Source organism: Camelus bactrianus, chromosome 9, assembly GCF_048773025.1.
Source record: "Camelus bactrianus isolate YW-2024 breed Bactrian camel chromosome 9, ASM4877302v1, whole genome shotgun sequence".
Lineage (NCBI taxonomy): Eukaryota > Metazoa > Chordata > Mammalia > Artiodactyla > Camelidae > Camelus > Camelus bactrianus.
This window is the reverse complement of record NC_133547.1, coordinates 69,901,966-69,919,394: the sequence shown is the minus strand read 5'-3', so window position 1 is coordinate 69,919,394 and position 17,429 is coordinate 69,901,966. Positions and strand designations below refer to the sequence as shown.

Genomic DNA, 17,429 nt, shown 5'->3' with positions numbered 1-17,429 from the left:
GGTCATTAATGTTTGAACTCAATCTCCAGCCCCCCTCCCTCCCTTCTTGGGAGGTGGGGCCGGAGAGGGAGGAGGGAACTGAAAGTTCCAACCCTCTAATCACCTGGTTGGTTCCCAGCCCCATCCTTAGGTGCCTAGGGGGCTTTCTGAAAGTTGCCTTATTAACATACTAGAAGACCTTTAAGGCTCACTCCCTTCTTGTCTTTACTTAAATGTCATCCTAGTGAGACCTTCCCTGGCTGCCATATTTAAAGTTATAACTCCCTGCCTCACACATACACACTCCTTATTTTCCTCCCTGCTTTATTTTTCTTCATACTGTTCATTAGCACTTGAAATTCTGAATATCTTTTTTATCTGATTAACAAATCTGTTTCCCCCCATTGGAGTGTAAGCTCTTTTCAGAGGCAAGGGTACTTTTTCAGTCCTCTCCACGCTAAATATGCAAGGCTTGGACCAGTGCCTGGCAGGTAGTAAGGTCTTCTGTGAATTGAATGAAAGTTTCGTGTATCTCTTGCGCATCCATCAGGGCTATACCTTCAGCACAGCATTTCTGCCTGTCTGCTTTTCCATTCCAAGCTGAGTGAAGGTATAATGCAAGGGTTCTAACCTGAGGCGTCTGGACTTCGAGGGTGACTATGACGGGCCATCATAAACACCTTGAAATTGTACGAAAACTTGTGTGTGTGCACTTTTGGGGGGAAACGCCCTATGCTTTTCATCACACTCTTAGAGATGTGTGACTTAAGAGGTTAAAATTTGCTGATAAATTAAAAAGAGCACTGGACTTAGAACCAAAAGATTTGAATTTAATTCCTGAATCTGTTTATTGTGTGTGACCTACGCAAATCATTTCTTTGTCTGTGACTTTATGCAAATCATTGTCCTTTTCCTTTGTAAAATGGGAATGACTATACCTCCTTCATTCTCTATTTTAGAAAATCATCGTAAGGTTGAAATGAGATGTCTTGTGTGAAAACTTTCCTGAATAAAGCTTAAGGAATAATAGACACACATGTACAGGAGTATTTTCCAGGTCTTTCGTATGCATCACTGCTAACAGGCCCCATTTATTTGTTGACAAAATAGTTTCAAACTGTGTTTTCTATGCAGGCACAGGCGTCTTGCTCTGTTGAAGCAAGTCAGTATCCGGGAAAACTGCTGCTCCCTGTGTTGCGATGAGGTAGCAGACACACAATTGAAGCCATGTGGACACAGGTAAGAGGGTTTGTGTGGTTATTTCCTCTCTTGTACATTCCATTAGACAAAGTTTCACCCTGTTCTTGAATTGCCTTTACAGTGTTACCAGTTACAAGGCTGTTCATTGAGGTTGGTAATATCCAAAGTGGGCCCAGTGAGACATTAGAGTTGGCCAAGTAGTACACGGCTGTCTTCCAGAAAGTACAGGAAATAGAAACAGCTGCTTGATATGGAAGGCCCATGGTTTTGTTTTATTTTGTTTCCTCAGGACTTTATTTTTTTTTTAACATTTTTTATTGATTTATAATCATTTTACAATGTTGTGTCAAATTCCAGTGTTCAGCACAATTTTTCAGTTATTCATGGACATATACACACTCATTGTCACATTTTTTTCTCTGTGAGTTATCATAACATTTTGTGTATATTTCCCTGTGCTATACAGTGTAGTCTATTCTACAATTTTGAAATCCCAGTCTATCCCTTCCCACCCTCCACCCCTCTGGTAACCACAAGTCTGTATTCTCTGTCTATGAGTCTATTTCTGTCCTTTATTTACGCTTTGTTTTTGTTTGTTTGTTTTTGTTTTTGTTTTTTAGATTCCACATATGAGTGATCTCATATGGTATTTTTCTTTCTCTTTCTGGCTTACTTCACTTAGAATGACATTCTCCAGGAACATCCATGTTGCTGCAAATGGCATTATGTTGTCGGTTTTTATGGCTGAGTAGTATTCCATTGTATAAATATACCACATCTTCTTTATCCAGTCACCCGTTGACGGACATTTAGGCTGTTTCCATGTTTTGGCTATTGTAAATAGTGCTGCTATGAACATTGGGGTGCAGGTGTCATCCTGAAGTAGGGTTCCTTCTGGATACAAGCCCAGGAGTGGGATTCCTGGGTCATATGGTAAGTCTATTCCTAGTCTTTTGAGGAATCTCCACACTGTTTTCCATAGTGGCTGCACCATACTGCATTCCCACCAGCAGTGTAGGAGGGTTCCCCTTTCTCCACAGCCTCTCCAGCATTTGTCATTTGTGGATTTTTGAATGACGGCCATTCTGACTGGTGTGAGGTGATACCTCATTGTAGTTTTGATTTGCATTTCTCTGATAATTAGTGATATTGAGCATTTTTTCATGTGCCTTTTGATCATTTGTATGTCTTCCTTGGAGAATTGCTTGTTTAGGTCTTCTGCCCATTTTTGGATTGGGTTGTTTATTTTTTTCTTATTGAGTCATATGAGCTGCTTATATATTCTGGAGATCAAGCCTTTGTCGGTTTCACTTGCAAAAATTTTCTCCCATTCCGTAGGTTTTCTTCTTGTTTTACTTCTGGTTTCCTTTGCTGTGCAGAAGCTTGTAAGTTTCATTAGGTCCCATTTGTTTATTCTTGCTTTTATTTCTTCTAGGAGAAAATTTTTGAGATGTATGTCAGATAATGTTTTGCCTATGTTTTCCTCTAGGAGGTTTATTGTATCTTGTCTTATGTTTAAGTCTTTAATCCATTTTGAGTTGATTTTTGTATATGGTGTAAGGGAGTGTTCTAGCTTCATTGTTTTACATGCTGCTGTCCAGTTTTCCCAACACCATTTGCTGAAGACACTGTCTTTATTCCAATGTATATTCTTGCCTCCTTTGTCAAAGATGAGTTGACCAAAAGTTTGTGGGTTCATTTCTGGGCTCTCTATTCTGTTCCATTGGTCTATATGTCTGTTTTTGGTACCAATACCATGCTGTCTTGATGACTGTAGCTCTATAGTATTGTCTGAAGTCTGGGAGAGTTATTCCTCCAGCTTCTTTCTTTCTCTTCAGTAATGCTTTGGCAATTCTAGGTCTTCGATGGTTCCATATGAATTTTATTATGATTTGTTCTAGTTCTGTGAAATATGTCCTGGGTAATTGGATAGGGATTGCATTAAATCTGTAGATTGCCTTGGGCAGTGTGACCATTTTAACAATATTGATTCTTCCAATCCAAGAGCATGGAATATCTTTCCATTTTTTAAAGTCTTCTTTAATTTCCTTCATCAATGGTTTATAGTTTTCTGTGTATAATTCTTTCACCTCCTTGGTTAGATTTATTCCCAGATATTTTATTACTTTGGGTGCTATTTTAAAGGGGATTGTTTCTTTACTTTCTTCTTCTGTTGATTTATCGTTAGTGTAAAGAAATGCAACTGATTTTTGAATGTTAATTTTGTAACCTGCTACCTTGCTGAATTCTTCAATCAGCTCTAGTAGCTTTTGTGTGGACCTTTTAGGGTTTTCTATATATAGTAACATGTCATCAGCATATAATGACACTTTTACCTCTTCTTTTCCAATTTGGATCCCTTTTATTTCTTTCTCTTGCCTGACTGCTGTGGCTAGGACTTCCAGGACTATGTTGAATAGGAGTGGTGATAGTGGGCATCCTTGTCTTGTCCCAGATTTTAGTGGGAAGCTTTTGAGTTTTTCACCGTTGAGTACTATGCTGGCTGTAGGTTTGTCATATATAGCTTTTATTATGTTGAGATATGTTCCCTCTATACCCACTTTGGCGAGAGTTTTTATCATAAATGGGTGTTGAATTTGATCAAATGCTTTTTCTGCATCGATTGAGATGATCATGTGGTTTTTGTCCTTTCTCTTGTTGATGTGATAGGACTATATTTTTAATACAGTTTTCATTCACAAAATGTAAAAGGTTTAATGCTCTTTATGAGCCTCTTGGGCAATCCCCTCTAGTTTTAGAGCTTTCTCATTAACTTACTAGTTACCATCCTAACCATTGAGAAGGCAGTGCCTTCCTGCCATCTCACCAAATTTCAGTTTGTGAGATGAACTCAGAGGGAAGCCTGGATCCTGTGTAACAGAGTGTCCAAACACCAGCAAGAGCAGCAGGGAAGACAGTCCCTAAAAAAGGCCATCTCAGCTAAGGTTAGTGAGGGGACTAGGAGTCGGGCAGTGTGCTGGCCCAGCCCTGGCCCAGGTACGCGTGCTGGCTGTATGTGAGCAGTCCCCGTGTTGATGTTGTAGGCCAGCTCCTGTAATTCATCACATCCCATTGCCTCCCTTGCTCTTATTCTTGACGTAACTTTAGCTACCAGGTCTCCTAGGGGATCAGAGCCTGGACTGATGGGCCTCAGTTTGTCTCCCCCAGGTCTGACTCAGCCTGGGCCCCTGACTCTGCCTCTATACGTTTGCCATCTCATGAAATGGGTTGCTGTCTAATCAGCTGGTAAGGGAAATACAAGCAGTGAGTTTGTCTGTTTAACCCTTAGCTATACCAGTCTCTCTTCTGAAAGAAAAGCACAGTGACTGAGCTGTGATTATTCCTCTGTATCAACTCTGCATCCCAGGACTCCTCAAAGTCTGGATCTCTGAATCAGAATCTTTGAGCTCTCTGGCCCTTGTTGGTGGTTTTACACACAATAAGGGCTCATGAATGAGGGCTGAAATCTAAAAACTTAAGAGCCAGGTATCTTAAGTATAACCAGTTTCCATCCTAGAGATATCCAAAACAGAGTGGCAAGAGGAAATTAAAAAAATGAGAAGAAAATTTAGCTCCACTTTCAGCAACAGCAATTCTAGAAGGGTAGAGGTGAGAAAGGAAATCTAGCTAAACTGAATGATGTAAGTCAATCCCTAGAAGAGACTGAAAGTCTAAGCATTTCTGTTACCATAGAAGAAATTGAGGTGATTATCACAGCTTACCTTTGCCTTCCCCCGTAAAAGCACTAAGCCCAGATGGTTTCACAGGTGAATTCTTCCAAACTTTCAGAGAATAGATAGATTCTATCTAAACTTCTCCAGACCATAGAGAAAATAGGAAAACCACAATATTCTTTTTACATAGCCTGTATGATAATCATGTGAAAGCTGATAATGCACATAAAAAAGAAAATTTATGACTATAAATCTAAAAATCCTAAATAAATTATTAGCAAATAGGACCCAGCAACACAACCTCAGGGGGAGAGGGTGTACTTGTTTCAGGAATGCAAGGATAGTATAGTATAGGAAATTAAGAGAATTTACTCAAAAAAAAAAAAAATAATTTACTCAAATAGGCCGAGGGACAGGAGAGTAAGGAATTAACACTTTCTCCAAAAATGCTGAAAAGACATTTGTTAAAAATCAGTATCCATCTCAATGGATGGAATGCTACAAAACAAATGGATGTAGGGAATAAAATAGTGTAAAATAAGAATGGATGGATACTTCCTTAACAATATAAAAGACATTAAAAAAATATATAAAAGACATATATATATCTCAGCCAAACACTGGCATCTTTTTAGTGGTGACACACTGGAAGCATTTCAAGAGATGCTGGGGACAAGACAACAATGCTTGCTGTCAGCACTATGACTTGCATTGTATGATCTAAGGTAGTTAGACAAGAAAGAGAAAAGGGATTAAAACTGGAAAAAGAAGCAAAATCATCATTTGGAGATGACAGATTACATACCTGAATACCAGGAGAATTGACTGAAAAAAAGCTTATTAGAATCAGTGTGACAATTGAATAAGCTAGTTGGTTATAAAAAAAAAAACTTAAAACAATAGATTTTCTATGTATAAATAGCAACTAATTAGAACATGTATTTGAAGATCCCTTTTACAGTAGTCAAAAAAAAAAAAAAAAAGCCTCAGAGTACACACCAAGAAATATGTGGTGCCTATCTGAAGAAAACTTTTAAACTACCAAGGAATGTAAAGATTTGAATCAATGGATCTGTTCTTGAATAGGAAGACCTCTCAGTATTGTAAAGGTGACAATTTCCCCTAAACTCTAAGTTTAACTTGGTCCAGGTAAAAATGACATCCCCCTACCCCTAGAAATCAAAATGCTAATTTAAAAGTTAATGATATGAAAGCAAAAAAAATTCTGAAAAAAGAAGAGTTATGGAGAAGACTAACCCTACCTACTGCATCTTAAAATACATGAAAATAACTTAAATTTGCAACAACATAGATGAACCTGGGGGGTATTATGCTTAGTAAAACAAGTCAGACAAAGAAAGACAAATACTACATGTTATCACTTATATGTGGAACCTAAAAAATAAAACACGAATAAATATAACAAAACAAAAACCGACAGAGAACAAACTAGTAGTTACCAGTGGGAAGGGGGTGGGGACAAGATGGAGCAGGGGATTAAGCGGGGACACAAACTACTATGTATAAAATAAATACGCTGTAAGGATGTATTATACCACACAGGGAATATAGCCAGTATCTTATAAATAACTTTAATTGGAGTATAAACTATAAAAATTTTGAATCACTACGTTGTACACCTGAAACTAATATAATGTTATAAATCAGCTATACTTCAATTTTTAAAAATGTTAATAGTTTGGTCCTAGTATATGAAAAGAATGATACAAGAATGTAACAGGATAGAAGCCCAGAAACAGAACTAATTACAAATAAAAATTTAATAGATGATAAAGGCATTATGTTATATCTGTGGTGAAAGATGGACTATTTGGCAAATGATAATTGGGATAAATGGAAAAAACAGCGTGGTATCACTCCTACATACATACACTTCTGTGTGTTATAGGCTGTGTACATACAGGCTTTCTGGAAGAATGCACGTGAACTTTTAACTTATTCTTCAGAAGAGGAAGATAGAGGACCAGAAATTGGAGAGAGACTTATTGTTTATCTATTTACTTTATGTTTTAGTCACGTGTGATTATTACCCTTTCAGTTAACATGCTTATTAACATTTTAGGTTGAGTCACCAGTTCGTCAGTTTGACCTTTTGAAGCATTGAACTAACTGGCATTTATTATGTCTTTCTCCTCAGTGACCTGTGCATGGATTGTGCCTTGCAACTGGAGACCTGCCCATTGTGTCGTAAAGAAATAGTGTCTAGAGTCAGACAGATTTCTCATATTTCATGACACATGTGAAGAGGCATCATGGACTTATTTCTACTCAATTCCAGCCGATGTTGAAAAGAAAAACAAAGAAAAAAAAATCTCTAATCAGTTGTACGCACATTGAAACTTATAGCCATGGCCAGATTTTATGCTAAAAAATGGTAGTTTGTCAAAGACAAAATTCTCCTAGAATCTAACCCAACTTGCCAGCCCTGAGAAATTCCTCTTAAGGTCAAGGAAAGCTGAATGCTAACAGCTAGGCTTGTGGTACTTCCATGAAAAACAATAGGAGACCATGCCCTCCTGCGTGCTGAAACCACACCAGAATTCTCCAGGTTGGGTTCATTTGATTGTTTAACACAGGATGTTTTGTCTCATATTCTAAAGTTCTTATTTTGGGCAAAAGTCATTACAGAGAAGTAAATGACAGCATTTCTGGGGTAAGCATAACTTCCCGATGGTCAGAGAGCCACTGGTTGTGTTAAGCATGGATATTGCACTGCAAGACTTGAAGCTGTAAAACTAGAATCACACAGGTCAATACTACAAGCAACATGGAGGGCCTGAAAGAAGGTGCACAGACTGTAGGGAAAAAAAAACCCCAAATTTTTGTATTTCAGTGATTCCAAAGAACATTCTAGTTTTTTTTAACTACAGAAAATTGGTGGTATTTTCACATTCATGGTGTTTCTATCCAATTTCAGCACCCACATTTTGTGAGGAAAAAAATGTTTTAACAATGCAGGAGGAATTCCTAAATTAACTGCAATGTTAGACTGGAGAAAATTTGGTATTTAGGGTCTTTTTAAGGTACCATCAAATCAGGTTTTTTGGTTTTTGTTTAAAAAAATTTTTTTAATCAGTATTGTTTTTGGAAGTAATATACTTTGCAACTCTTGAACTAGTCTCAAAAACTCTTAGAGGACAGTCTGAGAGCACGTATTCCTATTGTTTAAAATAAATACATGTTTTTGAATAGTAAATTCAATCATGGATTGTTGACTATATCTTCATCAAAAGTGTTATTCCCTCTCAGGGTCTCTGAGGAAGACCTTCAAGAGTTTGGTTTTTTCTCCCAGAAAATTGGAAGGTAGAATTGTAAATTCATAGAACTTATTTTATAATGGTGTACCTCAGCAGCTGCCTTTCAATTTATGCCAAGTCCTTACTGAGTTTATACTTGAATAGTAAATATGTCTTCTGAGTTTTACAGTGTCTTAAATTCAATGCACATTATTTTCTTCCTTTCCCACCCTTTCTCGTTTGTAGTTCATTAAACTGTCCTATTACAGAGCTGATTTCCTTCCTGGCCGTACTTGTTGGGGTGCTGGATTTTTTTCCATGTCTTTAGTCTTCCATAAATTCAAAAATATATATAAATATATATATATATATATATATATATGTTCTCTTCTTTAGCTTGTGGTGAATACAGTAATTTGCATTGAAGAAATAAAACATTTGTTGCCTTTTTTGATTAAGATTTCATAACTTTTGGGTATTTGTTTTTTTCTCATAGGGTTTCAAGTATTTTGAAAGGAGACAATGTCTTTGTTTGTTTATTTATTTATTTTTGAGACAATGTGTTTTTAAATGTTTAGTGCAGTATCTGGCACCTGCCTGAGTAAGTAGGTACCTATTATCTTTATTCCCATTTGTTCTTAGTACCAGAGATGGTGAAGTGGATTAAAGAGGGCCACAAATTCTTTGACATTCCTCCCATCTATAAATGAAGTTTATGCCCCTTCCCCTTAAATCTGAGTTGGCTTTGTGTTTGCTTGACCAGTTGCTATGCCAGTTTCCCAGAGCTAGGCCTTTGAGAGATTGGCAGCTTCTATTTCTTGTCTCTTCAAATATTGGACATAGCAGCCATGGTGTGAGAAAACCCAAGCATCCCTGGGAAGACCTATATGGGGAGGAACTCCCACTTCCCCCAACAGTCCTCTGTCCAACAACCACAACTTAGCTGCCACAGCCAATACTAATTTGCCAGCCACAAGAGTAAGCTTCTCAGAAGAGACTTCTCTAGCCCCATTCCAGCTGCCCCAACTGATGCCAAGTGGAACAGAGACTAGGTGTCCCTACAAAGTCCTGACCAAATTGCCGATTAGTGAGCAAAATAATTTTTTTTCAGCCAGTAAGTTTTTGGATAACTTCTAACAGTGTTAGATAACCAGAATAGATGAAATCAAGTTTCCTCCACCACTCTGATCCCATATATGTATTAGCAGTAGAATGTGTGGGCAAGTTTATTTAGTCTAGCAGAAGTGTGGCTTATAGAGAAAGTAGGTCACGAGAAAATTTGCAGTTTGCCTTGAGCTGTGTGACCAGTGTTTGACTTAAACAGAACTCGGCCCAGTTATTTAGCAAACCTTTCTAGATGCCTGCCTTCTACTTGGTGCTAAGCAGAGGTAGTACCTCTGAGAATTGACTTCACCCTGCATACAACTGTGTCATGGTAACCATTTTTAATTCCACATCCCACTGACATAGTTTATGTCCATTAAGATGTCTGTCAGTTCATTAAGACTGGCCATTTGACCCCAGATCAAACCTAAGCCATACCTAATATCCCTTTAGACATGTACCATACATTCGGCTTAAGGATGTAATGCAGTGACACACTGTCTAATGATCCAATCAGGATAAACCAGGTCTAGGGTATCCCTTTGTAGAATTTGGCAGTTTTGGAGGGGACTTTTCGTGGAGCAAAAGTCACCTGATTGTGTTGCTCAAAGTGGTTCTGTCAACTTTTATCTTGCCTAACTACCCAGGAAGCCAGTTAGTGCCAAATAATCTTCATGGTGTGAATATTATATTTATGATGTAAATTACAAGGCATCCCCTTCCTGCAGTGGGGCTTTCCTTCCAGGAGAGGGAGTAACTGTCTCGCAAATCTCTGCATTATCTGGTTCAAAAGCTAAGGGACTGGCTCTTATTTTCAATTTACAGTGTTCTTAAAACCCGCTTTAAAATTACTTAATCTTCTTAAATCTTGTAATTCATTCCCAAATTGCAAGTGAGGAAATCGAGGCTCTCGGGTTCGATTCCTTCCGCTTCAGAATAGGGGCGACGTGACATTTACTCGCCCCAAACGTGCCCACTACCATCCAGCGTCCCTTCGAGACCTTCCATCCGTTTCCCTGACTTCCCCTCCCTGTTTTTGCCCCGCCCCTGGCGTCGGGAAACGTACGCCTGTGATTGGCTGCCGGGAGCCGCGAAGCGGTGGAAAGGTCGCGGTGTCCATGGTGACGGGAGGCGGGACGCGATAACGGACGCCTGGACCCTGCGGCTGCAGCGGCGCACGTAGAGAGGCCCGGTCGGGCTTGCAGGCCCGGCCGGCGCGTGGCGGTAGCCAGGGAGCTCAAGACTGGGACCTTACGCGTAGGCGCTCCCGCCCTGGGCCGTGAGCCGGCCGTGGCCTCGGCGGCGAGGCCTCCTGGATGCGGGTTGGGTAGGTGGCTGCGCCCTGCCCGCGGGCAGGGTAGGAGGCCGTCATCGGACCCGCTTGCCCGCGCCCGGTGTATGTGGCGGCGGCGGCAGCGGCGGCGGCGATGGACGCCCTAGAGGAAGAGAGCTTCGCGATGTCCTTGTAAGTGACGCCGCCCGGGCCTGGGAGGCTAGAGGCCCCGGCTGCCGGCGCTCGGCCTCGGCCTCCGCGTTGTAAAATGGGTGTCTAAGGTGGGTGTGGGGACCAACAAGGCTCCATCCTGGTTTCCATGGTCGATTCCGCTGCTGCGACCGTCAAGTTCAGGCCTGGAGGCCGGGAGTACAGCGTGGTGTCGTGCGATGATACACGCCTCTATCACAATACCCCTGCTCCAGTCCTTAGTCGTCAGCAAAACCTGGCGGGTTTGAGCTGCCGAAGCCCTACCAAGGTTCAGACCACCCCCCCACCCCCCTACTCCCCCACTCCCCCACTCCCCCAGGGAAGCCCGATCTTACTGCCTCCCTTGGCCAGCCTCGACCGCACCAGGTTTACGCCCGCCCACAAGCAGATAGGTGTGCGGTGATAACGAAGATGCGGTGAGTAGACCCCGAAGGAAATAAATGGGAGGAGCCTTAAGATGTCCTATGCGAGCCTTTGCCCCTGTTATCTGTCCGTTTTGTAATTCCTTGTGTCATGTCAGGTTTTCTGAAAGTTGATCCATGACATGATTCAACTTTGATGTTACAGATGGGTCAAGTGTGTTTTCTTCTGTTTGAAGTTGCTAGATTAGACGATAATCATTCTTAATTGTTGAAGCTGGGTGATGAAAGTTTTTTGCTATTCTTTTTTCCTCTGTGCATGTTTGAAAATGTCCATAATACATTTTTTTAAACGAATTATTTGCAACAGAACCTAATTCAGGCCTGTTTTTCAGCTCTTCCGCCTCTGATGCAGAATTTGATGCCGTGGTTGGATATTTAGAGGACATTATCATGGGTAAGCTTCCTTACCTGTGCTCTTTAGTTTTTAGACCCTTGCTTTTAAGGACATTGAAATCAATTTGGAAAGTTAATTTTAAAAAGAGAGAAAGCATCAAACTGCATATAATTTGTAAGGTAGCATACTATAATACGAAGTAAGCCTTACTGTGATTTGTCTTAGAGGCATATAGCCCCATACTCCTTAAAACAACTAATAACCATAGATTCAGTGCCCAGAAGGGAGTTATACAGGTAACGGGGCACCTAGAAGTTACAAAGCTTTTGGCAAAACTTTAGAAAATATTAACCCTACTTTATTTCAGAGAGTAAGAGCAATTTTGTTTTTTAGTCTTGAGTTTTAATATGTTTGGTACATAAACTACAGTGTAATATTATAACCATAGCACACATGTCCATGAGGAACAAGGATCATACTTCAGCTAGTTCCATAGGTTCCGAGTTCCTGTTTGTGGATTCATTTTGGCATCCATAAGCCCTGCTAAGTAATAAGCAGTAACAGGCACCAACTATTTAAGACAAGTATGTGGGAGAGAAAAACTTGAGAAGTTTTGTCTGCTGACTTGAAGTTTTCTGAAAATTAGGAAAGGAACACTATATTTGATGTCACTAGCTGTTATTTCTTGGTCTTGGTTAGTAAAAAAATCACTGACCAAGTTTTTGTACTTGTACCTTTGGGTCTTGTAAAGATCCATGCCCTTAACCCCCAAAGACAGTTGTTTCACCACTAAGCATTAAGATCCCATGTGGATCTGAGGATTTGTGGGGACTGCTGAGGGTACTTTGAGTTCTTTTGGCCTCTGTGCTGTGGGGGGAAGTGAGCCTTCTGTAAGCCCAGCGTACTTATCCCAAAGTCTAGGTCATTTGGGAAGCTTTCCTTTTATTTTTAGAAATAATATTCTCTTTGGTTGTTAAAATTCCCTAATCCCTAGTAAGTGTTTGCTAGGAACTAATCTCTCTACATGAAAATTCTCATCTAAATTCCACCTGGCAATCTTATATGATAGGGACCCTGATCATCTTCATTTTCCAGTTGAAGAAACTGGGGCTTAAAGAAATTTATTAGCGTGCCCAAGATCACATAGTTACAAGTGGCTGAGGCAGTCTAGCCTCTGTCAGAGCCCATCCCTTCAGTCACTACACTGTTTCCACCACTGCTGCTGAAATTACCTTATGAGAACCTTTTCATTCCTTTGTGGAGAAGTAATGGGAGGGAGTTCCCAAGCCACCCTGGGATGTCTGTGTGTTTAAAATGGACTAGAGGATGGCAGTGGTGGTTGTGCAACCATGTGAATGCTCTTCATGCGCCCAGGCTGCACATTAACACCTTTGGCTTTCCCTATGCTAGAGACTGGCCATTGAGAAAGTAATTTGGCTGACATATAATTCCTACCTATTTGTAAATCGGAATGGTTTTCTAATCTCCATTAAAAAGACTAATTTTTCCTATTGTGGTTCAGATGATGAGTTCCAGTTACTACAGAGGAATTTCATGGACAAGTACTACCAGGAGTTTGAAGATACAGAAGAGAATAAGCTTACCTACACACCTATTTTTAACGAATATGTAAGTGGATTCCTAGTTCTCCTACTGGAGATTAGGGTTTCTTTAAAATATGAATTTAGGGTCAAAGGATGTTGAAATTTACTCAACTTTTAAAATCTGCCACCAGCACTCTGCCAGGAATTCTAGTTAGAATCTGGTTTAGTTTACATCTCCTGTTGTTTTCCGCTGCACAGTTCATGGGGCTGTTTTCAAAATATTTAATGATTTCGTCTTCTATTTTAAAAGATATTTGGCTTTATCATAATCCTGCTTTCAATTACAGTACACCTTGCATTTATATAATTTTGACCTTTGGCTTTCACACACCATTTTTTCCTGCTACACAATCCAGTCAGGTATGCATGACTGTTAGTTAAAAGTGAAAACCAAGACCAGGATCATTAACTAATTGGTGGCAAAACCAAGACTAGGACCCAAGAACCTTGACTCTTGACCCTTGGGTCTTTGCACTATGCCAAGGCTTTGTGCAGCCTCCTGGAATGATCTCATCTGTTTGAGAAGAGGTTTGAGCCTCCAAGACTTTCTTTCCTTAATACAGAAGCATGGCAGAGTCAATGAAGGTTTCTTCAGCCAAGCCTTAGCTCAGAAGGAACCTGTGATTGCCTCCAGCACTATGCCTTTTTGTCTGTTCTTTTTGCACAGATTCCATCTACCCAGGAAGAAGAGCCCCACTTGTTTCATTCCTCACTCCCTGCCATGAGGGGTGGGAGCCCTGCTGCTCCCTGTCCCGACCTACTTTGGAGCATTCCTCTTGTTACAGTGTAGCTGCCTGTGGCCGCCTCTCTCCTGTGGTGGGCCGGGCACAGGGCGTGTGCTCAGTGAAGGCAGGAGCTGGGTTTGGGTTCTCTTTGGTGTCACCAAGCTAGGCACATAGAAGAGGCTCTTAGGAAGTGTTTGCAAAGGGCTGAAGGGCAGGCTTTCTGAAAAGAAGTTTTGTTTTCCTAAAGCACGATCTGACCAAGATTCTTTCCACTGTTAGATTTCTTTGGTAGAAAAGTATATTGAAGAACAGCTCTTGGAACGGATTCCTGGATTTAACATGGCGGCTTTCACTACGACTTTACAGTGAGTTGAGCTTGACTCTGATTTACCTTTTCTCACCCTTCTCCTTCTTCACTCTGAAAAAAAGACCTTCCTCCCCCACACCCCACCAGTGCTTGAACATCAAGGTTTAGAGCACTAGGTGGTTAGGTCATGGGTGGGAGGCCCTCCAGACCTTTGAAGGGAATCTCAGAGATGGTCTGTGTCATCATTCATTTGTGAAGTAGCCACCCTTTTCTTTTGCAGGCACCATAAAGATGAAGTGGCTGGTGACATTTTCGACATGCTGCTCACGTTTACGGATTTTCTGGCTTTTAAAGAAATGTTTCTGGACTATCGAGCAGTAAGTCCCTCTTGCCTGTTCAGCCACGGTGAGCCACTTAGAAAGTCCAGGTGGACCTGTCGAGCACAAACCACACCCCTGTGCTTTTCCCTGTAAGACAGGCCAGTATCAGCCTGGCAGCAAGAAACGTGTCAGCAGAGTGAACTGCAGTCCTCCTCTGGCCGGGGCCCGGATCCCTTAATGAGGAATTACATGCTCATGGTTTTGGTAAAACAGGGTCCCTAAATAATCAAAATGACAAAACCAAAAAGCAGGTCTAATTGCTTTGGCTTTCCTATAATGCAGGAAAAACAAATGGTTTTCAGTGAAGACAGGTGCTTTTTTTCCGTTTTGGTTTTCAGGTTCATGTAATTAGGGATTGAACCCAGGACCTCATGCATGCTAAGCACACATTCTACCACAGAGCTATACTTTCCCCTCCTTGAGAGAGTTTTCTAAGAGTGACCAGGGCCAGTGCTGAACAAAAATACAAAATCACCTCCTTGCCCTTCCTGTGTGCTCCCTGGTGGCTACCCTCCCATCTCCTCCTCCATGCCAGAAGTGGGTTCTGAGCTAGAAAGGACTTTTTTCCCCATCTCTTGCCTCTTAAAGTTGTTTCCCTTCTTGTGTAGGAAAAAGAAGGCCGGGGAGTGGACTTAAGCAGCGGTTTAGTGGTTACTTCGTTGTGCAAATCATCTTCTATGCCAGCTTCCCAGAACAATCTGTGGTCCTAGGTCCCACCTCCAGGTAATGGGCTCTTTCTGGACGTCACCAGCCCAATGGACTGGGAGAGACTGTGGCTAATGATGACAGAATACACCTTGGACTGACTTTTCTGCAATTCTTCATTAATGTTAAGTATTGATGGGTCTAGAAAATTACCTGACCCTCCTGGGATACTTTCTTGTCTCCTGAAACACCTTCTTTTTTTCAGTAACGCTAGTACTCCTCCCCGAGTAGATATCTTTCCCAGGGGCTTCTAAGTCCAGCGTTCCACCTGGGGGCCCTTCCTCAGCATACATGTTGGTATGTCCACATTTGGAAGAACCCACTGTCACCAACCCTCTTTTGGCCCAGGAGGCCTTGCATGTCCCACCAGGCTTTTTGTGTACTCACACCTTTTTATATAGGTCAGAGTTTCAGTCCTGAGCCTCATTGGGGCTTTGAACTGGGAGTGTTTCAACTAAGGTGTTATTCAAGCAAGCTGCCTATGTGAAGATTTCTGAAGCTCCTACTATCATAGCCAGTCTTGGCTGTAGGAATCAACTTAGAGATGTCCTTTCCCTAAAAGCTACATGTGATCATCAATCCCTAGTCTTACATTTGCAGTCCTTCTGTCACTGTCTTCTGCTGGCCCTGATGTAGTCACATTGTATAATTCTCGTTTACCCATTTTTGAAAAAATATTTTTATAGATGAATACTCAGGCTAACCTAGTGGATATAATCTTGGAACTTCCATGATTACCCACTTCAAGATCAAAGTATTATATGCTGTGTGCTTGTTAGTTGTTAGCGCTGTGAGAGCAAAAATGCTTTCTAGTTGGTGTTCCTGTTTTACTGGGCACCAGTGAACATGTGCAGTAGTCTAACAGGGATCCTTTTCCTGTCGCATGTTAGTGTTTCTGCAGGTTTCCTTAAAACACTTTCTGTATAAATCAGTTCCCTAGGCTTTCTGTTGGGGTAGGGGCTCTGAACTTCCTTCTTGCTGTCAGAATAATCCTCCCAAGAGGCTGTTCCCCGGGTCTAGCTCAGCACAAGTAGGAGGTAGCAGACAGCTTGACTGGTCATCTGTCTGCTTGGATTGAGTATATTTGTTTAATACAATGTCTAATAGAATATTGCTGGCCAGAAAACGTGGATGTCACCTCTCTAGAAAGAAAAACCATAGTAATTCAATTCCTGAAGTGTACCTTATTTTTTTTGCTTTTATTTTTTTTCAAGTAAACATAAGAATCTGTACTGACTTTTCACTTGGCTGTTGTGGTTTTAAAGGATGAGCTACAGGCTATGTGTTTTTCTATCCTGACATGGCACTTGCTAAATGCTTTTGTACCGTGAGTAAATTTTCAGGTGTTTTACAGAAACCATCACTATAAATGCTTCATCCCCTTTCTTTACGATAGCTGAGCCACCGCCATTGGGTTATCCATGTTTGGGTCTTTCAAGCTGAAGGCACACTCAGAGGCGGCTTTCAAGCACTGCCTCTGCTGGCCTCGCTTCCCCTTCTTGCTCTTTCTGTAAAGGGGACTGCCCATTGCAGGCCCGGTACGTTGGAAGCACTTGCTGAAGACCCGCTGGTCAGTCTGGTTGTGAAAAGGCAAGTGGACAAATCCAAAGATGAAAGTATAAAAAACAAACAAGGTAAATGGTTCTTTTTCCATTTTTTTCCACTCAGAGGAAAAGGCAAGCAAGCCTGTTGTAGCTTCATATTAGAAAACAGTCTTCCTGATTTCTTTTAAACTAGAATTCTCTCTCCATCCACACAAGGACTTATGTCATCATGTGCCACCCTCAGTGGGGCTCAGGCGTGGCCCAGACAAGGAAGCCCGATGTTTGGCCCCAACCTCAGGACACACTTGCCTCCTTCTCCTGCTTAGGCCCTCCTCACCCATGGGAAGCAGTGTTCATCCAAACTGCAGGGGCTAAGGACCGGGAGAGGCACTGGCCTGCACCAAAAGGTAGTTATTTGACAAAGTGTGTTAACGTCTCCACCAAAATAGGCTATTTCATGGTGTCAGAAACCTGGTCAGACTTGTGTAGGATTTTTTTTCTCTTAAGCCTCAAAAGAAAATGGGTTGATCTTACTTAAAACTAAACTCTTTATGGCTTGATCCTGGAATAACTATAATTTATTATTCAAACTCTGAGACACTGGAGAGTAAAAAGGGCTGCTGTTAATAGTTATACCAGGACAATAGGCATAAACTAGGCCTGTCCCAGGCCAAATGGGACATGGGTCTCCGACTTAATCCCCCACCCCCT

The 17,429-nt window shown here is 41.3% G+C and overlaps 2 protein-coding genes across 5 annotated transcripts in view; both read left to right on the top strand.

The window, feature by feature from the left end:
- Window positions 1–8,570, top strand: part of RSPRY1 (ring finger and SPRY domain containing 1) — a 42,626-nt gene extending 34,056 nt beyond the window's left edge. For all 4 annotated transcript variants that reach the window (XM_010967305.3, XM_045504553.2, XM_045504554.2 and 1 more), the window contains 2 exons: window positions 1,114–1,218; window positions 7,012–8,570. In XM_010967305.3, coding sequence (XP_010965607.1) covers window positions 1,114–1,218; window positions 7,012–7,108 — 202 coding nt within the window. In that variant the 3' untranslated portion in view covers window positions 7,109–8,570. The remainder of the gene's footprint in view (window positions 1–1,113; window positions 1,219–7,011) is intronic.
- A 1,752-nt stretch (window positions 8,571–10,322) lies between these two features.
- On the top strand, window positions 10,323–16,411 carry ARL2BP (ARF like GTPase 2 binding protein). Its single transcript, XM_010967304.3, has 6 exons — window positions 10,323–10,679; window positions 11,452–11,513; window positions 12,976–13,082; window positions 14,062–14,147; window positions 14,370–14,466; window positions 15,078–16,411. Exons 1-6 carry the CDS (start codon window positions 10,642–10,644, stop codon window positions 15,177–15,179), a joined length of 492 nt encoding a protein of 163 aa, XP_010965606.1. The 5' UTR covers window positions 10,323–10,641; the 3' UTR covers window positions 15,180–16,411.
- The last annotated feature ends 1,018 nt before the right edge of the window (window positions 16,412–17,429 follow it).

What these genes read in the sequence shown, in the direction of transcription:
- ARL2BP (XM_010967304.3), top strand. Translation starts at nt 10,642, where the DNA reads ATGGACGCCCTAGAGGAAGAGAGCTTCGCGATGTCCTT. An exon ending in GCTTTCACTACGACTTTACA is followed by an intron (nt 14,148 to 14,369) that starts GTGAGTTGAGCT and finishes TTTCTTTTGCAG; the next exon opens with GCACCATAAAGATGAAGTGG. An exon ending in TGTTTCTGGACTATCGAGCA is followed by an intron (nt 14,467 to 15,077) that starts GTAAGTCCCTCT and finishes CTTCTTGTGTAG; the next exon opens with GAAAAAGAAGGCCGGGGAGT.